The 23,628-nt window shown below is 31.6% G+C and overlaps 1 protein-coding gene across 1 annotated transcript in view; it reads left to right on the forward strand.

Annotated features, from left to right (window-relative positions):
- The window catches only part of mmd (disintegrin and metalloproteinase domain-containing protein mind-meld), a 572,581-nt gene that overhangs the window by 546,670 nt on the left and 2,283 nt on the right, over positions 1-23,628 (forward strand). The window contains exons 11-21 of the mRNA XM_085957408.1: positions 3,905-4,069; positions 5,506-5,807; positions 7,092-7,211; positions 7,709-7,886; positions 8,707-8,881; positions 12,204-12,342; positions 15,175-15,333; positions 18,569-18,643; positions 19,779-19,846; positions 20,427-21,129; positions 21,774-22,097. Coding sequence (XP_085813534.1) covers positions 3,905-4,069; positions 5,506-5,807; positions 7,092-7,211; positions 7,709-7,886; positions 8,707-8,881; positions 12,204-12,342; positions 15,175-15,333; positions 18,569-18,643; positions 19,779-19,846; positions 20,427-21,129; positions 21,774-22,097 — 2,408 coding nt within the window. The remainder of the gene's footprint in view (positions 1-3,904; positions 4,070-5,505; positions 5,808-7,091; positions 7,212-7,708; positions 7,887-8,706; positions 8,882-12,203; positions 12,343-15,174; positions 15,334-18,568; positions 18,644-19,778; positions 19,847-20,426; positions 21,130-21,773; positions 22,098-23,628) is intronic.

Here is a 23,628-nt window from a genome sequence, read left to right on the forward strand (position 1 = left end):
CGTTGTAGATAATCTATTTATATAATTTTGAAACCTTATTATCCTTTATATTTATTTTAAACAGTTGATGACTGCATAAAGTATTTTTATTACATAAAATAGTATTCTTTTAAACATCTCGCTCTAATGTTTTAGAATATAATCATATTTCAGTACATCCATGTGCAGTGGTGTTAAGATTTTTTTATATTTATTAATTTTTAAAAGCAATTATAAAACCATTAGTAAAATTTATCTCGATATTATTATAGTGAAATATTTACGATAAAAAATATATTGATAATCTCTGTGATCTAAAATTTGACAAGAATTAGGCATTTTATTATTAAAAAATGGGCAAGATTTACACATTTTAAGATAATTCTAAAGATACTGATTATTATCTATGTTTTTGACCATTCAAATATGATAAACATTCTACGAATAATGTTTGCTTTATAATAATTGTAGGGGTCAATACCCTACCATCCACATGACTCGGCAGGAAATTAATTTATAATTACAATGTACCTTGCAACATAACAATGTTGAAATAGTAGAACAAGCGATTTATGTGAATCAATCAAATTTTAACAGAAAGCTAATTTAGCAAAATAATTCAATAATTATATCAATCAATTATTTATAATTTACAAAACATGATATGCACAAAATTGTTTATATGAAAATCAATCTTGCTAATTATTAAAACTGCTTAATTGACTAAAAATTAAATTCAATTATTTATAATTTACCAATAATCGTGATTATCAAAAATATCCAAATAGTGTATGCAGCATTTTCTATTGTATCGAATCTGTATAAAACACAATTACATGACATCAATATGTCAGTCAGTTATCAAAGATTTAACCGTAAGGTTATCGTTCCACTTCGCCCGATCAGCAATTTCTCATAACGCACACACGTGCTTTAATTCTGCTAAATTATAATCTGTAAACTTACCTGTAATAATTAAATTGATATTTATTTGGAAGGAGATAATAAAACCAGGGTTCATTTCATTCACGCATCAATCTTCTTATTATTGGAGTCAACCTACCCTGCCTGTTCCTTATACCATCTCACTTCCGATATAATTATTGACCTAATAATAAGGTAGTATTTTTTTGAAATACGCCATTTCTATTGGCATTTCCCAGTGGTTAAGCTACAACATACGGCCGTAGCACATACATTTACAAACGTTAAATGAAGTAGGGAGTAACATCATGTTAACGCGCGTGTTTGAACATGTACCTAACTAAAAAAAAATTTTTTTTTTAAAACGGTACATGTTTAAAGGGCTTACTTAATACAAGTGCGATGGTTTATAATCATTTATTCAGTCTGTGCTTTATTAGGTATGTTCTCAAAAAATATGTTTATCTGACAATCACCAGTCAATTGTTGACTGCCCATGGTGGATTCGCAGCCAAGTCTTTTGAGTTTTGACTAGTCACCCGACCAACATTTCCATATGGCGGAGAACAACAGGATGCAGACTACATCCTCTGGGAATGTCCGAGAATGCCGGGTCGTCCTAACTGGTTGTCACAAAGGCTAATTTTTTTGCATTTCAAAAATTTGCGGCATCTCATTGCGGACGTAAAAATCTTTTCACATAGTTTGTATATATGTATTGTTTTAGCTTATTCTTTTGTACTGTGTATTTATTAACTAGAATAATTTATTTCTTGTTACCTTACCGTTCTCCTCTCTCCCATGGAAATTCATTAGTAAATCTCCGTAAACTCAATCAAAGAATACTTGAGTGTGTGGCGACTTAAACCTTGGTGATGCTTTACATCAGACATATGGGTCAGTGATATTCTTGATTAAGACCAAGTGTGGTGCGAGGCGGGTTGATTTGGAGGGATTAATATGTTTGTGTTGATAACTTACCACATACATAGATCAAAATATCGATGTAGTGATACACCACATCTATATAGCCAACATTATAACGATAAGTATTTCAAGTAAAAACCACTAGTTAAAATCGTCGTTATTAAGTAGGATGCCCCTAACTAAATTGGAAAAGCACACTGGCGCGAATCCAGCGGTTACAAGCTCAATTTCCGTCGGGTGTCGTATTTTTTCTAGTGGTTATATGCATGAGATATTTTCAAATTATGTATGTTCAATATATTATATATTCTTACATTCTTAAATTTTGTGAATTATTTGTTGAATAAAATAAATAGTGTATATATAATAATATGATATATAAAATGCAAAAAAACTTTAAACGTGTTTTCTCAAAACTTTAGTATGGCATATTATATCCAGTTCCTCAAATGATAATGGTTATAAACTTAAGATAGTACCTACTTAATGTATGAATGCAATATAGTTAAATATAATCAATGCATACGTCATAAATACATTTAGGTCAATGGTTTTTTTTTTCATTTGGATTGAAGTATTTCCGGCTGAGTTTTTCGATTTAGGTGTAATATCGAAAGGCAACAAAACATTATCTCGAAAATATTTTTTCATTTTGGCTTTCGCTTAAATTGTAAATAATAACATCCCCTTCAAAAGAGCGATCTTTTATTATGATTATATTATTGTACTAGACTTGGCACAAAAAAAAACTTCATGAATCGATACTCCATCGCTGATATAATTTACAATACTGCCATTGACATTTTCCCTTCGCTATTTTGTGAGAATCTTTTAATATAAAAAACGGAAAATTCTATCCTCAACGATGCTTTTTCTTTGAGATAATAGAAAATATTCTTACTTTACTTTATAGAATATTTACGACTTTTCAGAAACGATTATTTATAGTTTTTTTTTTATTTAATTTATAATAATTCAATATATGCAACAAAAAACACAAGTGTTGATAAAGAAATGTATTTTAAATAATTTTAATAACATTAACGATTAATAATTTAATATATGTACGTCAGATTTAGTGTGTGTATTTTCATAAAATGGCTTTATGCCTACAGGTTTTTTCTCATCTTTCAGAACAATTTCATCTTTTGAGTCTATTCATAACAGAAACCGGAAATTTCTAAAATCAAAAGGGCGAATGTTATAATACGCCCGTTAATACGTTATAATATTGAAGTCACAACTCAATGTTGTTATAAAATAAATTGTCTGTGGTGTATGTACGAATAATATATTATTCTATCAACGTAAATGAATAATAAGTATAATTTGTACTTCCTAAAGAATATATACCTATAAAGATGCACCAATACCCTTTTTTATAATAAACTGTATCCATAGCGTATGTATATTTTGACATTGCTACCGTTTAAGGCCATGCATTAGTTGAGGCACGGTCTAAAAAGATCGTTGCTAGGCGATGCGCGGATTGCGGGTGGCGGGTGAAAATGACGCCTGTCAAACGAAATGTTATTTGTCATATAAATCCAACATACGTCCATTTTATGTTCTGTTTATTGTTCTATTAGTAACAATAATAATATATTCATTGACATGTTTTCTTTTTAAAGTAAATGGGTAACGTTTTTAGTCATCTTTACACGATTTTAGAATTAATTGACCCGTCGCCATCACGCAGCAAAGTGACGTGTTCCTGGGTCAACATACTCTCACTGAATGGCAGCGAGTCCAAAATTTCGTCGCGCGTACAGTTGAAAATTATTTGGCGTTTCACTGATGCGTCACCTTAAGAATAAATCCACGATATCACAAAAATATTCTTAATTATGCTCACTTTCTTTGCCAGGAGAGCATAATACTCGTACATTGCTATATTGGCTATATATATATCAATATGTTTAAAAAAAAATATTCAATATTGAACATCACTAAAATAGATGATTTTAAAACACTTGTAATTCCAGTGATCTCTTTATCAGTATACTTCTAAATAATTTGTTGTTATTGGTGTCCTTTCATTATTTTATTATTAATCTTTATGGTGGATTTATAGCTTCAAGATCGCAAATGTGGCAACGGCATTGTGGAAGAAGGTGAGGATTGTGACTGCGGGACAATCGACGAATGTCCCGTGAAAGATCCTTGCTGTGATCCCATTACGTGTAAACTTACGAAAGAATCCAAGTGCGCATCAGGAGAATGCTGTGAAAAATGCCAAGTAAGCAATGAGTCCAAGACACACCAGTCGAAAAATATAGTCGATACCGTGAGATTAATTGTATGACAATGATACTATATCTTCAAAGAGCAGTTTTATTTTTCTGATCGGTAACGGTATTGACCTCATTTATTGGCTGGTCAGACTCGATCATATCTTCATTCATAATAACTTCAAATGAAATATTTAAACAAAAACAATAATTTTCTGACATTACCTACTCGGTTTTTTTATATTAACATTAACCGCTAAACATATTCTTAAGTAAAAGGGATACGTTTTGGGGGCGCTTTTTGCAAGTGACTGTAATTTTAAGGATGATGTGGATTCCGGATCTAGAGGTGGGGACGATTTAACAGAATTCCAGACACTGACCGTTTTATGATATTGATGATGGCTTCGTAGTCTGATTGCACTGTCACTCGCGCTGTATTGTTTGTTTGGGTTACCCGGTGCACGGCACTTGACGATACACTATTTATGGATGATATTATATGAAGTTGATGAATGATGATGATTGGTGATATGAATGATGAGAGCTAGTATCACGGCTTGGCAGGTATTCAGAAGTATTGCTTGAACGACGGTCACACTATATCAAGCTGACCCAGCCGGGGTCCACGAACTACTTCTGAATCAGTCTGTATTTTATGCGGTGCAGCAACACGTATCGTTGAAATGACTCACGCGCGACGGCGGTCTTGGAGTAACTCTTTTTGAGTCGCGATGTAGGTAAGAAACGACGGTAAAGTTTAACAACTTGCTCACGTCCGCTTGATGCCTATTATTTGAGATAACTGAATGTTATTTGCATCACGATCTATAATGACCCGTGACTGCCGGTGTCCACCAAGACCATTAGTGTCTTGTGACAAATAATACTGGAATTTGAGGGAGATGGGAAGTAAGGATTACGGCCACAACAATTTGGCGCAACCACGTTTATTACACTTAATATAATTTTCAATAAAACTGGGTTTACTGTTAATAACATATAAAGTTTACAAATCTCATTATTTTAATCCGTTAACTGTATCGTGTGGATTAATTAAAAAAAAACAATATAATATTCCTGAAGCGGATTTATGCCACAAGCACGTGTCAACGGGCGTGTATACACGCTGTGTTTTACACCATAGATAATAATATGTTTTACACTCACACTAGCCCCAGTTGATTGCTTTAAAAATAGTTTAATATATATTGTATATACACCGCCATCTCTTGGAATCATGGTAAAACACTTAACGAAAATACAAGTCTTTATGATATGTACTTTTAGTACATTTACAACAAAAGATAACATTATTTTAATATATAAATTCGTGGCCCACCGAGTTCTACCCATACCTCACGGTATTTAATAGATTAAGATAGTTTTAAGCGACTCTCCGAATAAGTGATTTTTTTATCTCTGCATAATAATTTTGATTCAGCTCCGTCCACTCGGCGTGGTGTGCCGAGACGCCGGCAACGAGTGTGATCTTCCCGAGTTTTGTAACGGCGAGAGCGGCTCGTGTCCCCCGGATGTTCACAAAAAGAACGGCCAGTCTTGTGGACAGTCAGGTTACTGCTTCGGTGGGGTCTGTCCAACTCTGCACCTGCAATGTGAGCAGATCTGGGGCTATGGGGGGATCGCAGGGGATAAGCAGTGTTTCGAGCAGTTTAATTCGAAAGGATCCATCAACGGACACTGCGGCGTGGACGCAACGGGGCGCTATCTGAAATGCGATGCAGAGTAAGTAATATTTAAGTCGTTTTCATATATTGTAACAAGGAAATGATAACTAGAAGAGTAAAAAAAATCAACAGATATTTAGAAACTAGTAATAGCCATGTAACCATAATGATGAAATCATCAGAATAGAACTTGAAAAGTTTCTACTTATGTCGCCAGCAATAAACTATAATAACCATAATAACATAACACTGTCACTTCTACGCAGAACAATTAATTATAACTACCATTTGAAATATTTTATTAAACACGTAATTTTAAAACACCTTAGATATGTTATATAATATATATGGGGAATTGAACCCGCATTCACTGGATTTATGATAATGTACTTTACCAATATATGTACGTCCCATCTAATTACGACGAAATTAACTAGTTATTTTTACATCTTGAAGCATTCGGATTTTGTGGCTTAAATTATGTTATCATTTTTTTAATTACTAACCGACGTCAGAATTTCCAGAAATTTAAGTTTTAACGTACTTATTTCGTCTAGTAATTTAATAAACTGTTTTTTTTATTCAATGAATAATTCACAAGGTTTGAGAATGAATGAGAATGATTTGTATTGTACAGACATAATTTAAAAAATGTGTATATAATATTATATCTGATGTGTTTTAAAATTATCTATGTACAAAATAAAGAATAATAGGTATATTATTCTCAAATTTTGTAAATAACTATTTGTTGAATAAAAAAAAAATAGTTTATGAAATATGTTACATGGTAGATCGTTAAAACAGTTAGATTATAGTATATTTTTACTACACTGTTACTTTATTTCAAAATACTTGATCAATGTGGCGTATTATTTTAAAATGCAATAAAATACGTAGTATATTGTAAAATATTCAATAAAACACTTTTTTGCTCACTGTTTAATCTTCAAGTTTAACTACATCACCAAAGACTTACCTTCTATATACTATTTACCTATATAAGGTCATCATTATACAATTATTTGTTTGAATCCAAAAAATACGGTGTTTATTTTAAAACTTGTCATTACAACAATTTTAAATTCTGGCCGGCATGTCATCACGGTCATACAATGGTTTAAAAGTACCCATTTATTTGTTCACAGATTACATACCAACATCAGCAAGCATAATTATAATATATAATCGAAGTTGTGTACCTATATAGGTTTTTGAAAATATGGTTTCTTTAAATACTAATAAAAATATGTTTTAACTAATTCATTAAATCTCTTAAAATATGTAATACCTACATGAAATTCATCAATTACTTTATATTTATTGTATCGTTTATTTTCAGGCACGTCCGATGCGGATCGCTTCAGTGTCAGTTAGGAAACCGGTATCCGGCTATTTCCGGCATGGACGACTATTTTACGAGAACCATCATATCTATGAAAGGCGTTGAATTTGAATGCAAGTAAGTATCGAGACATTTTAATTATATACTATTTGTATAATATTATTTTTTATACGACTTGAATATTATGATATCCAAATATTGATTGCATATACCTATCATATATCAATATTTATAATATAAAATTTGAAATATCCCATTAGCATTTCAAGTATAGAAGTATTGGGTTTACTGAGATCTATCACTAAATCTTCATGATTAAAAATTGAATGAACGATATAAAGCAGTAAGATAAAATGGGTAAATAGCTTATTATCAATCCTCGAAAACCAAGACATGTGTTATTCGAATGACGTTAAACACGTATTTACTATTTTACGTATTTTTATATCGTTTTTTTTTTAATTAACCTCTACTCTGTGAAGCCCAATATGATATATCTATGATTAAAAAAAAATGAATTTAGCATTGCATTATAGTGGTTAATATGTAGAAATAAATTCATTTTGATGTTGTCATTCGCGGTTATTCTAATCCATTTAATTTTTGTTTTTAAGATCAACCAGTGGCGCGGCAGGTCATGCGGAAATCCCTGATCATGGTCTGGTGCGAGACGGCACACCATGCGGAGACAATCTGGTCTGCGTAAATCAATCTTGTGCCAGCATTTATCCTTACATCGACCAGACCAAGTGCCCAAGCAATCTCAATAACTTAGAATGTTCCGGACATGGGGTATATAATATATAATAATTGACATAATGACAACCCTTTTTTAATAAAAAAACACATTTTCATAGGTACTAGCTCGTAGTACTACCTCATTTTTTTATTTATTTAATACTAAATTTACATAAATATTCAGAATCTTAAATACTTCATTATAGAAAAAATACATAATTTTGAAACTTATGAATGGTGGAATTTTAAAACGTAGTTATACTAAATAGCTCGCATGAATCATCACTTACAAATCGCCAGCTCAAAGGTAAAAAAACTCACCCGAAAAGAAAATTTCAAGAGGTGAGTTTGAATCCCATTAGGTCCACCATTTTATTACGTATTTATGTTTCTGAGGTTTTTCAAAATTATGTTTTTTTTAATAGTGTCACCACAATTAAATACGCATAAATTATATTTCTATGTCTTCAAAAACTTTTATACATACATATTATATATTTTTCATTAAAATACAAATCTACGATTTTTATGTCTGATTTTATATATTTGGCTCAAATTATTGAACAGCTAATAAATATTAAACGCAATACCAATTTATGTAGTATTAGAAAAAATCATACCGAGTATGATGCTAAATAGATTTTTTTTGCGAAAAATAGTTATTTATTGAAGTAGATTATTTAATATAATATGATTATCAGCGTCACAAGATTTATTTTGTAATAAATTTACAACTGTTTTTTTTTAATTCTTATATCAAATTATTTTTCTGTAAGTAAAATATATACTTATACTTTTTGACTTATCACTTCCATACTTGCATTGTATGTGTTTGACATATTAAAAAATACATTATTTGTTGTGCTTAATCTAGGTGTGCTCAAACGCAAACCGTTGTCACTGCGAGATTGGGTGGACGGGGCCAGACTGCTCTATACGCCAAGAGATTACCAGTGCCCCGCCCACCCACTGGGAGCCAGTCACCCCAGTCCCCGACAAGACGAAGAGCGACCTCGAGATGAAGATGGAAAAGAAGGAAACACCCTACGGTTGGTTGCTTGCATCATTACGTTTCTTAGTATCATGGAAAAACTAAAACTAACTGAAAGAAATACAATCAAATATATCTGCTAGAATCGGAAGTTACCACTATGACATTTTATCAATTTCGGGTTCGAATCCCAAAGGCAGGATAAAATTTATATATTGTGTATTTGACCAATATAATATCATGTAGGTATTTGTATTAAGAATTGAGTCCAATAAATTGAAAAAGTAGATAACAACCACTTCTGAAAATAAATATATTAATAATATTATATACCTCAAACTATTCTCTTTTTTCCTAATATTTGTATAAAAATAATTTAATAAAAGTTCCGATATGATTTTTTTAAATATAAGTGTATACCGATTTAAAATATAACACTTGTGTTATTTTAAATTATGGGCTTATGTTTTATTTCTATGAATAAGACAAAATCTCTTTTCATTACAATTTTGAGTATTTATATAGTTTTAAATGGAAGTAAAGTATTTTAGAAATATTACAGGTATTGGTAAGTACAGATTTACGCAATCTTTATTTTGTAATAATATACAATACAAATCAATTTTTCCTAATTTTATATTATAATCTGTATTCAATAATATACATGATATATTACTGATTAAATATTGATAAAGTAATGAAAAATTGTAAAATATTGAAAATATGTGAAGAATTTTCTACAAACCCTGGTAATGGTTCAAGAGATTATATAGCTATGTTTTAAACCATGTTTTTAACCTTTGGACGGGACGCTTATAAAATTTCAGGCAACGACAATAGCAGCAAGCTGAGTACAGTAACCATGGTCTTCATTCTGGTGGCCGTCGTGAAGGCCGTGTTCATTTGTTTTGCACTAATGGCCGTTTGCTACAGGTACTGTAAGGGCTGGATATTCGCCCTGCTCCGTGATAAAAAAAAAACAAACGAAAACCTTCTCCTTTCTGATGGAAATCTGCCAAAAAGCCTGGATGGTGTCAGTGTTGGAAATTATGTGCCAAAATGCTGCACAGTGTTGATGTTTCAGTTTTGCGAATGCCGACTGTTATCAATAGACCCCACGGCGAATAGAAAAAGCATAATATCAAATTACGGTTAATGTTACACATTCTATAATTTATAATAATGACTTCATATACCATCACTTAATACAAAAATCTTCTAATATAAACCAAACGGCTGCTCAAACGCCACGTTCATCCATCATCTTCACAATATACTCGTATTATGTCAATAATATAAATGGAAATGACACAGGTACCTCAATATTGAACATCGTAACAGAACATTGAAAATTAAATTGACTGAAATCGAATTTAAATTTAAATTCGAATTGGACTTTAAATTTGAATTCGAATGTAAATTTGAATAAATTGAAATATTATGAAGTATTAACTATCATTAACCGATGAGCTACCTACGTTTTTTATTCTACATATTTAAATTAGAATTCAGAATACGAGGCAATAACAGGTAACCGACTATGTTTTATTACTATTTTTATATACTTTGAGAATAATATTATAAAACCATATTATTATACTGAATTACTATCGGTCAGCAATACAACGATAAAAGGTACTAAATTCACCATCAAACCAAATTTCAAATTAATAAGTCAAAATCTTAGGTAGAATGCATACACACATAATATTATAGCACCCACAACCATTGAATATGGCTTTTTAGAAGCTAACAGTGTAATTTAACTCGTGATTTGATGATATGTTTCGACTAGACAAAAAAGTAAATGACTGGTTTAATTTTCACAATTAAACACATTATTTTTATCACCTTTCATAATACTATCACCACCAAGTTTAATTTATAATTCACCTTAAAATATGAAATTGCAATTTGTCTTTAAAATTTATTGATCATAAAAAAATTAAATACCAATTGACTTGACCTCTATATTGACGTCATATTTTTTTGAAAACGCCATTTACTTATTTTTGTTTAAATCATCTTTCACGCCTGCGGTTTAATTTTTAAGTGTTAACGAATATTTTAATTGCTTTTTTACTATCTCCTTTCACGTTATATGAGTAAATGAAAGAACTAGCTTAATCAAAAAATACTGTAGTAGGCACTACAATACATTAATTTTTAAAGGATTATTTTATTGAACTTCAAAGACAACTACAAAGAAACATACGAAATATTTACTTATTTCAATATTAGGGAGTGCTGAAAATATATACAATTTTAAATTCGTTATGCTATTAATGTTTTAGGCTTAATTATATTTATAAAAATAAATTTAAGTATTGAGTCATATTTTTGAAAATTCGATGGTTTTGGAAAGTGTTACTAATATGTTGTCGTTGAAGATAGTTTGTATATATTAAATTATGACTGTAAACCTCTTCTTCAAAAACAATCATAATAGAATTATTTTCAAAGACCACTTAATAGTAAAGATTTCCAAAATATGTATAAGTAAATTTCATTTAGCATGTTAATAATAAAATATTACAAAAAAAATGTACTGCAAATATACGAAGTCGAAGGTAAGCTAGTTCAATCATTTTCACCAATATTACTCCCAAGTTTCATTTACGGATTTATTTTTAATACATATTGTTCTAATGAAATTTTACATAGTTTAAAGTTTCTTGGACGATTTTATGTGTTTTTTTTCGTCACCCTTTTCTGTTACTCCATTTCTTCTCTGATGTCTGTCTATCTATTTATTACCTATCTGTATGTCTCTATGGTTCTACTGTTCCCATATGCCTGTGTAAGTGTCTATTCACTATGCTTATATTCTTGTAGACTTATGACTGGAAACCAGCGGATTTTGGTTTAGAGTTGTCGCTATTGATGTTGTAGCATCCTGGATGCTTGATGTTGTACTGTCAATGGATAAGTTGCACAAAAAACTTCCCGGTTCTGTACAGTCGGTATTTCGAACTTACGGTTGGAAAATTCAAATAAATCCCCGAGCGGTTAAAAAACGGTCGCTGGAAATTTTTAGTCGAGGAAAGAGTCGCGGAGCCGAACAGCGGGGACTCTAAACGAAAATCCGTCAGGTCGAAAAGGGTATTGCCCATTTCTTCCACGCGAAATTTTCTGTTTCAGCTTACCCATCAGAATTTTTAATAACAAAATTCCGCGGTGAAATTTAATTTAGGGCCCAGAACGAGAGACGCCGATCGATACTTCCATCGACAGATGTCATTTACTATTTCAGGTTGAATTTTGACAGATTTTAAAACGTAAAAAGTCAACAGAGATATCTGACGAAGGCTTTTCTTTCTTTTCTCGTTGGATATCGTTCGCCGCCTCCCCCCCCTGCCTCGCTCCGCCCGCCCGAGCAGAGAACTATCATGGCTCGAACACGGTGTTTCTAGTGGGAATGCTTATGTCCGTGGTAGGGGGTGTTTTCATTACATTTGCTCTGATGGCACTCTGCTACAGGTCAGTCGTAGTACACAAAAACTTCTCCCTGTGCCTAAGGTTAGTGAGCAGAAAACAGACCGAAGGTAGTTTTCACACGATTTTTTTATTATTGTCCCTCGTAATTTTTTCACATAGATTTCCTTCGTCATCTTTCTTTTTTTCAGTTCTGTACATTTTGTTTAGTTCACTGTCTAGATGCCGTCCACGTAGACGTGTCGTTAGTGCAAATTTTTGCGTTCGACCGCGAAGAGAGCGCCCGGCGCGGCCTCCCCCCCGCTCCGGTGCCACCTCACACCCGTCTCACTACTTTTTCTATCTCACACTTCGGAACCATTATTATTTTTTGTTCAGCATGCCACGATTGCTTTTTCGGTACCGATCATCGATCATTCGACGCGATACTCTTATTTCGAAATGGCGCGCGAGCTGCCGGTGTGACTGCCGACAGTCGTAAGCGTGGATAGCTGTTGAGATGTAAGGCCAGGTGTCGAGTTGTCGGCGCGTCGCGAGCGTCGAGCTCTTTCGCGTCGCCGCAAGCACATCCGCGTCCGCGTCCGCGTGTGCATCGCGCCGCGCCGCGCTCCTCCGCGAAGAGTCGCGGCGGATCCGGATGACGCGAACTCGCGGACGACCGCCGCTCCGCTCCGCCCCGCCCCGCTCCTCCGATCGCCGATCACCGCTCATCTTTTTCTTTTGTTTCGCTGTCTATAGAGTATTTATCATCGATAGTGTGTCTGTGAAAATCTGCCATCTGTTCGACGCAGCTAAATGTAACATTTTGTTCTTCTCGAAAGAGAACACTCCTGTCCGAGTGGCATGCCGATGCCCGTCAACTGAAATTCATCGATCACTTAAATTACTCACAAGATTGTGCTAGTATATCCATTTGAATGGAAAAAAGCAGTAATCGGTAGTGGGCCATCCCAGCTGTTAACGAAAGTAAGTTTTATTCGTAATACGATCTGTCCCGAGGCGGTCGACCGGAATGATCTGAATTTCAGCTAACGCGGCCTCTTTACAAATATACTGAAACTTCCAAAAATTTTGAGTTGTTCATTTCTCATAGTTCTCTATTTATATCCATTGGCACTTGTCGTATTGTAAAATTTTGTTAATGTGTAGAAAAAGTAAAGATGCATACTATGTGTCGTGTTCTGTTATGGTAATTTGACCTTTTAGTGTACTCTCCTATTGGGAATCTATTGGGAATAGACCACTAGTGTATGTGAAAGACTCTTGCATGCGGCTCGGAGTCGAGGCCCCGCGGGTCAAGAAAGCCCCGGCCGTTGGCGCGAGCTGAAAGCTCTGCACTCGAGTGCCAAGCGCAAACGGTGGCCCGAAAGCTTACTGTCGCTCTTGTAATTTTGTTAATTGGCGTTTTCAGTATATTTTATTTTGTTATTAAGATAATTTGTATAATTTTATTACTTTCACAAACGAGTGTGATCAGTTTTTTGATCGCACTCGATTATTTCAGGTCTCTTTCTTGATATGCTGGAATGATTTAACCCGAACAACAACCCACTCTGACGCCGATGTTGTTTACTCAACTAACTAAACGTGTTGAGCATTACACATTTTTTAATACTCTCTTAAGCTAACCTCTTTTGAATGCTTTTAACTTACACTTGATTTTTTATTTTGGATAAAACATTTTTTAGACGCCAAAGCTTTTGGTGTTACAAAAATATTTACACGAATGTGTGCTAGTATGAATGTATTGGCGCAGGGTTATTTGTAATAATTACTGGTGTTTCGTGCTTGGGAAAAAACTCTATGGAAATGAATCTGTAGTACAGCATGAAAATGTGTATGCCTTTGACTCTTCGTCGAACCTGCGGCTAATTTGTCAAGGTATTTAGAAACTGTGCACAACCGCAACGCACTTTATATTTCAGTGCGCGATTTGTTGATGCGAACATGTTTTTACAACTTTACTGACAACATCTAGGTATTTTTATTCAACTGAAATAAAGTTTTACATAATGCGTTTCATAAATATATTAAATTAAGTAATATCAATATTTTTTTATATTAACCAACCATTTAATTAAATTTGCAATATACCTAATAAATTATAAATATAACAATAAACTAAGATTTAGTCTGTATAATAAATCCTTTCAGTTGAAATTTGAAGCTGTCAGTATTATAGAGTCTTTTAAAACTATTTTATTAAAATAAATAGGGTTAGCTTAAGGATTTTAAAAAAATATATTCAATACAATATTAATTTACTATTCTCTCAAAAAATTGGATAATTACTTGTAACGGCTCATGATTCGCAAAGAAAATGTCTGTAGCTCTCTCATTACTACCCAATGTAAGTAAATAGTAATTATAAGATAATAAGAAATAATATTTAGGTAGGTATATAAATTCTAATAATCTCTCAGATTTTCTTTGCGATAGGCAGCTTCGTGTAATTTTCAATAATATTTTAGTAAGATTTGAAGGCGAAATTTAGCACACTCCTGTTAAAGATATATTTGGCTGAAGCCACCAATGTCCTGTGTTTAAACATGGTGTTACGGATTATTTAAGTAAAATGTATCTTTAGCTGGACTATATTATATAAGTGTAAGTAAATACCAATATGTGGAAATGAACACATGTTTCGAGAAAATAAAAAAATCTTTTTGATTATTAGATAAAAAGGTGAGTATTTCAAAATTTAAACGAACTTTTATAAGAACACTATCACTGTGTGCAAAAATTCTTATCAAATCTAATTCGGCCTGCTATTTCCTTTTCACTTTTGTTAATTTCGATTTTTTTGATTCGATCTCGTTTGCGTTTGTTCTTTCACCGTTTTGGTTTGGACTATCCCGACGCCACCGCCTCTTCTCTTTTTATTTTTTTTATTTTGTTATCCAATTTTTCAACTAGAAGGAAGAGCTCCATACTGAAGTATGATCCTCCGTACGTCAAGAAACCCATCCCAAAGAGCTTCCCAGGAGGATCTACCGGTTCCAACCACTCTCAGGAGGACGTCTCCATGGATGGCAGCAAGATGCTCTCCTTCAACAATATGCAGACTTCTTTTAGGTAATGTATCATTAGATATCATTCAACGTTTTACAAGTATTTTTATTACCTACTTATACTATATTATCTAATGTTCTACTACATTATTAGTTTTCTTATAAAATAAAGTGAGTACGTACTATATTTATTATTTTCTATACTAATATTATTAACGAAACCAACAAAAAAGCTGGAAAAATATTTAAATATTTTTATAAAACAGCTAATATGAAGATTAAGGTTAAACATTTTTTCTTAATTTATTCACGATAATAACATGTGCTATAAATAATGTTTTTTTTAAATACCAGAATGCAAAAGTTCCTTTTGCATTTAATAATTATTATTTATATAAATATACTGATCGGCTTTCCATGTATCTACTTTGGTGTAAACAAAATAACTATAAACTATTTTTGTATATACCGTTGTTTATCAAGTGATTTTTAAGTCAGTTTCAAACTACTACAGAATATCTTGAAACGTTTATATTATAATGAACACTATTGTCAATATTATTTCGTATGTTCATATATTATTAAAACTATATTTTAGAACGCGTACTTCATAAAACCATACAAATAATTTATGTAAGAATTATAATATACTCGTACTTACGTCGTATTCTTAAAACTTTTCTTAAATTTCTCTGCTCTCTTTGGACAGGTTAAAATAACTCTTCTTAGTACCTAGTTTTTTTTTAATTTACAACATAACCAGTTTTTATTAATCAGGCATAAATTTAACCAATTTTCTTACATATTATATTATTATTTTAGATAATCATTTTTGCATAACAGCTTATATTAATATATAGCACCGTAACTTTTGTTGTCATGGCAATGTTTACACCGCTTTTAAATTTTATTTTTAAAACACATTACACAAGCACTGTTGATTTTGGCCAATACTTGAAACACCTTAATAGGTATTTAATAAATAGTTAATTTATTATTTTATCATGTTTAAAAAACTATATTTTAGTAAACCGTTTTCACTTATTGTTACCGATAGCATTTAGTCGATTTCACTGTTCCGAATTATATCTTTGTATTTTTAAATTAATTATGTATTTCTTTATAATTATTATACTTTTTAAACAATTTAAATATTTTTCTTGATTTACCCAACTATAATGTTGAAATATTTTTTGTAAACTATTTCTCGAATATAACAAAGTACTTATCTATTTTTATATTTTATACTAAATTAGTTGAATTATGTTTTAGACCAATTAATATTTTTTACAAATATTTAGTTACTTAGTGAATGAAATTTTGAGACGATCCAACGAAACTTTTTCTGGCATACAGTGAATAACTTTATGTCATTACACTTTAAATTTTCTAAAATAATTACTATAAAAGTGTGCTAGTTCGCATTATATTATTAGATCTCAAGACTGACCACAAAAAAGAAAAATTATCGCTGTTTTCATCCTATAAATTTCTTAGTATAATGATAATAGTTTTAAAATACATATATATCCAATACTAATTAATATTTAAAATACGTTTATCCAATAGTAAGTTTTTGTTTACCTTTGTAAATAAAATTTTAGATAGAAGTAGATAGTGTTAAAGCTTGATCATGTTCAGAGATAAGCGTTAGAATTTAAAACCAAGTCATAGCTTATTTATTTATGAAAGTGCTACCCAATAATATTCTTGTACAATTTTTTCACCCCATTAAATTCTTCTTAATTTATCTTTGTAAAATTAAAGTAAGGACAATTTATACTCTTAATTTTGTACAACTCACATGTTTTATTAAATCTATTCTGACAGAATTATTTTCATGATGATTTATTTATGATATGATTTATCATTTTATACTAAATTACGTTTACTCATTATAGACCGCATTTAGACTTGTGAACGATATGAACATGAAAGAAACGCATATTATTATTCCTGGTATTGTGATCATAATACGTTTACAATTTTAGCTTCAATGCAGAAATGCAGTTTTCTTTTCATGATTTTGATTATTTTTACACTTGTATAATTATTATCATTATAATGAAAAACTTAGCGTGTTTTCTTAAAAAAAATAATAACTATTTACATCAGAAGTGACAAAATAACTCTCAACTTTTTATTAATTAGATTTTAAAGAAATCTAATTTTATGTTTACTTTAATAATAAAAAAATAAGGTCATTGTCATTAAAAAAATATTTGAATCGTGATTCGTGTGCTCAATATTAATAATGAATATAATTGGGATGCAGTTGTACAAAATCCATCATAGTATGAATGTCCAATATTTTCAGTTCCCATAAACAGTACATTGATGCGTATCAATTTCGATGATATTGCAATTATAATATTCATTTATTCAGTATACATCACATTATAACAGTAATATTATCTGAAACATTTCAGTGAATCATCGTATATACTTCAAAGGCCGATTTCAGTCACAAAAACTTCAATAATAAAGTTCACAGAAAATGAATTTTATTTTTATTTTGTTTATATATTATTAATATTTGCCATTGTGCCCGTCTCTTTTGGACTGTCATCGCATATTGTTCATATTCATTTCCTCGACGTTTCAAACTTGTTATATGGGAAGAACTCATTTGCCTTCGTACATTTAACGATATACTTACAAATATACAAACAGACAATTTTTATTGCGATCTGATGATAATATTGTTGCATTTACTAACTCTTGAAGTTATCTATTAAAACTCCTAGATAACAAATAAAACTTCGATATACAATTTCTTGCATTGCAATTATCCCGAAAAGTTATGGAAAAAGAAAGAATAATACACGGTGGCGGCACAAAAACCAAATATAATGACAATTTATTAACCATAAAAGTCCCAAACAAAAATAGTATTTTCAATTATTTCATATAATCAAAACTTAAACACTAGCAGCAAAACAGCATAGAGTAAACTGGTCCAATTATAAATCAACAGAATACAAACTGTTTTTTTTTTACTACTGTGAAGTCAACCGTTTATATATTATATATACCATAAAATACGTGCCATTTTAAATCACAATCGTTAACAAATCAACCTTCATACGTATTCAAATGTATTGCAATATCACGAAACATGTGCGTATCTGGTACTGTATGGGCCTTAAACTTGCAAAGATAAATTTTTCACTCTATAGGGCTTACTTTACATTTTTTTCGCTGTTGGATATAATATATATAGCTTCTTATACGCTTAGGGTATAGTTAATTTACGAGCTCGTTAAGTGACGGTTTCCTGTTGAAATTTTGTGATACAGCCGCGGCGACTCCCAGCGAGTCCTTTTTCGCCACGGGAACCATATGGGGACTGGGACCAACTCCTCACGATATCAGTAAGTTCTTTCAAACACCGACTTAAGTCTAAATATTAATCAAAGGACACTAACCAAATCTCTCACATGACAACAGTCAGAATTTAATGCAAAGTAACCACTTATAAGATTTTTATTTGCAAATTCAATTTAAAGTCTACATCTTCATCACAAATGACCACCATAGTTTTAGCACAAGAAACAATTAAATGTTCAAACAAAATATATATTTATATAATTAACAATTATTTTTGAAAGAATAATATAATGCATTATGTATTATCAGGGCAAAACCTTGGTCTCAGCATAGAGTGAATATAAAAAATAATTTTATTTCATCTTACAGTTTGTATTAACTAAATTTTATTGGACAGTAGTAATGAGAATAAGCACGTTTATTATATCATAATGTACTTAAAATATTTCAAGTATAATAAATTGAAGTAGTATAAATTCAAAATATATAATAATATTGAATTAAACTCCTAATGTATTAAAAGATCGTAACATTTAAGTGTACTTTCTAATAAGATAATAATGTTGATTATACGGAAGTATATTTTACTAACAAGATAAATAGCTGTTATTGTCTAAAAAAATACCTAATCAAACGAAAGCCATCACAGAAATTCTATATTCTTTGCAAAACTCATAATATTTTCATCATTTCTGTTGCTTTATAGAGGCTTTTTCTCATATTTTGTATACGTATTAAATACCAAGAGAAGTGATGAATGACAGTAATTTGAAAACCATTGCAGCTATTTCTACTTAGTAGAAATGATTTATTTTGCGAAAGTATTTCTAGAACTTATACAATTCGAAATAATTCCATAAATAGTACTTGCATGAGAATGATATATTGAAGTATTAAATTATGACAAATATTTCAATATATTTAATAGATGCAACATTTACAAAGCAAACAAAGTTTTGGAAATATAGTGTAAATTTAAAATTATGTCAAAGGGTTTCTGCGAAGACCGCTTAATGTGTACAACCTAGCTAATCTCTCGATCTCCTATCTAGATATCCTTTCGGTTAAATCATAATAATATATATATTATGTTTCGTTTACTAACCTACACTATATCTAAAAGTTTGCTCATATTACGTCGGCAAATTAATTATTTTTTTGTATTATTTTTATGTACAGAGGTGACAATAAAATGAAGAATAGACATGCAGTTGGTTCGGGGAGTGAAGATGATCCAATGCATTCAGGTAAATAACAATCTTACTGCTTTTTTTAATGACACTATTTCATGTTGTTAGGTAAAAATTTTCCAATCTATTAAAAGCTGACAATAAAATATTATCTTACGATGCAAAGAGCTTACTGAATGGCGGTATGGTGAAAGTACGCATCAGTTTAAAATGCGGGGATTCAACTCTTCTCTTTCTCTCACTTCAGCAGGATTTTAGTGGTGGATTACGAATTAAATGACGAAAGGTTTTCTCTTGGTTAATTTTAAAACGACTTTTACGTAAGTTCGATAAGGAAATAAAAAATGGAATGAATAATGCTTCCATTTTAGAAACTAGAAACAATTAATATTAAGCTAGAATTTATCAACATTTAATAAGTATTCTACTAGACTCAAATTTATCATTAATCTTATGGGTTAAATAGATTGCTTCAAGAAACAATTTTGCATTATTACAGTCATTTTGTCAATATGACTCTCTTATCTCTTAAATCTCTTCCGCTTTGATTCACATAATATTAGATTATTTTGTTTTCTTTACGGACGTTCCATATCAATTAACAGCTAGAAGAATAAATTCAAATGTTCCATTTTAGGTGAAGAAGATACTGTCACCTTCATAGATGTAGCTCCAAATAACCTTTCGAAACTTCCAGAGAAGGGGATTTTAAAGAAGCATCCAGCCTACGGAATGGTAATGGGTGGCGACAGTAAAGAAAAATGGAGTGATGACTGTCACTCAGACAACCTCGAAATAATGTCACAGTCTGATAGCAATATGGGTCCAGAACTAATAGGAGGCGTCGGCACCATATCTGAGGTAGAGCGCACCCTGAAGAGCTTAAATGGCTATCATGAAGATATTTTAGAAGCTCTGAGGAACGCGGCTTCCCATAGAGGATCCAACGCTACGCCTTCGGGAAGTAGCAGTCTTCTCAGCGAAGAAATACTTAGAAAAACATTACAAGACTGCGGAGGAGGTCCATACGAATACGGTAAAAGGACAAGTAGCCAAGAAAAAATCTGTGACGGGCAGCAGACACACACTGTGATGGTCGAAGGACCTTCGGGTATGCACCACAGAGGACGTCAGGCCGATGACGAGGACGATGAAGACGCGCCGCCATCTTGTGGGCCCATCAGGATACGGAATCTTGAAGACCTCATAAGACAGCTGGAGCACCATTCTTCGAGACATATGAGTCCTAGTGGATCGGAGGATATTAGAATGTCTGAAACGGAGGCGGATCGGCACTACAGACTGGATAATTCGGCGCCTTGTAGCGAATCTTCGCAAGGGTAGGACTTTTTTTTATTTAAGTAATACAATTATTATAATATACAGAATTAATTTCAAAGTTTTTTTTATATTTCCCAATAATTACTGAGAAAATCAAGCGCAGTTCATGATTGTATTATATTAATTTAGTTAGGTTAGCACTTAGAATATAATATTATATAGTTTGTTTTAATTCGATGATATATTTCCATCAATAATTCCACCATATCATTGAATTATGGATGCTCATTTTTTTGCAAATGATTCAATTCAAATAAGTAATAAAAATTGATTATTTAATCAAATTTCATGACAGCTCAAATAATTACTAAAATAATCTAAATAATTTGAATTCTATTTATTTTCATTATATTTTATTTATATATGACAGGGGAAATAATATAAATAAATAATTTCAGTAATTTTTAACTTCTATATTGCATATTAGAAACTTCTTATAAATTAAAAATCCTCCGTTTTAAGGGAAATTAGATATAATGATTCGATATCAAATAAAATTGTTTAAATTGGTATTCAACGAATCGGTTCGAAAACAGATTGAATCAAGACCAACAATTTCAAAATCGTAATTGAACGTTCCTGAACTTGACCACCAAGACCCCCATCACTTACGTTAAAATAATAATAAATTGATTATTGGCAGAAGCCGATGTCGCGGCCGCGTAGACGAAGATCCTCGCTTCGTGTACGGCCGTTATAGGCACCCGTCGCAAAGAGCACCGGCAGCGCCGCACGTGCCGCACGTCCCCCACGTACCGCACGCGGCGCACGGAGCGCACGCCCCGCACGCACCCTACCCGCCGCACCACGCGCTGAGGGCGCCGTCGCCGCACCGATCCGCGACGGGCTCGGCTGGCTCCTCGCACCGCGGGGGACCCCCTCCCGATGACGAGGCGCTTTATGAGACTGCCGACAGGGAACGCGCAGCCGACCCCCACAGATTACGCGACCCGCAAGACAGCGAAAGGTAAAGCCAACAACTTGAGTTGCGTGTCGTAATTGAATAATAATTGAAACGCTTAACATTAGTCATAGCGGTAGAAAAATATTAAAATACCTATCTAAAAAGAAATTAATTCGTAAGGCGGTTCAAGGATGAATTTTAATTGATGTTACTACTTAAAAACTCAACGATATTATAAATATACTTTTTAACGTAATAATATAACTGATCACTTTTTACAGGATTGTAATGAATTTAAATATTATATGAAACATCTCAAATGTAATTTTTTAAATTCTATAAATTGGTTCACATGTCGTGACCAAGATTTTTTGCTTTATCTATTCTTTATGTGCCATATATTCTGTTCGATAGATAGATTTGGCCACCGTTTCCTTTAGATTCTTGAAACAGGATGTTCTTTTTCTGCCAGTACACGTAAATCTTCCCTTCAATGTTAATGAATGCGAATACTGTAAATTATTATTTATATATTTTTATAAAAATTAGTATATTTTATAAAAAAAACGATTATTGTTTCGGATCGCACCAAACTGTACAGCAACAAGAATCCTTTCAAAGCAAATCAACTACTGACTCCTGTTGTAAGAGTAAATGAATAAAATAATTGCTGGCCTTGCTAGACCATTGATTATCCATTAAATGACGGCAATATATTATGCATTGTGCTAAAAAAAGTTACACCACTTAAATAATGAACAATATAAGAAATAGATGCTTTTTTACAACATCAAAATCTTCAAATTCGAGAATAATGAATATATTACGAAAATGAGGCACATTTTATTGGTGATACGTTATTTGCTGTCCCTTTTTTATGTTTTGTAGTATAGATAAAAGTTTCATAAAAAATATAATCATTCGTTGATTGAGTTTTTATGTAGTAATATCATATACAAAATGTCACTTCAAATCGTTATAGATTTGATTAGTTATTAAAATTTAACACTAACCCAAACAAGACGTTCACAAAAATAATTTAATATTTCGAATTTAAGATTATAATTAAAATTCAATTCAAACTATCAAAGCCTACATTAATTATGTAATAAACAATAATAGTAAATGAAAATTTTTTTAATAACTCAGTGAACGTTTAAGTAGAACTTAGTCAATAAATATATGAATTCGATTCGAAATATCTTAAACATTTTTTTTTAATTATTATAACTAATTAATAAATAAATTAATATATTTAACACAGATATGGATAGGAAAAATAAATAATGCAAGGTTTTTTAATGCTATATGTATGAAGTTCGATTAAATTTAATATAGTAGGTATATTGTGTACTGATAGATTTTAAATACGCACCTACAACCTATTATGAGCAATTTGTAAACAATAAGCTTAATACTATACACGATGTCCTCATGTGCTAATGTGATATGTAAGGAATAATTTTACTTTCATCAAAACATTTTATTAAAAGGCAACATCGTTGGTAAAAAAAAACACTAATCATGACTTTTGCAACTCAACTGGCACATGGCAAAATTTCGACTTCCATCCGCAAGTTTATTTGATTCGTCG

This window comes from Rhyacophila brunnea, unplaced genomic scaffold (genome assembly GCF_057557595.1).
Source record: "Rhyacophila brunnea isolate RB1 unplaced genomic scaffold, BYU_Rbru_1.0 scaffold_7, whole genome shotgun sequence".
NCBI lineage: Eukaryota > Metazoa > Arthropoda > Insecta > Trichoptera > Rhyacophilidae > Rhyacophila > Rhyacophila brunnea.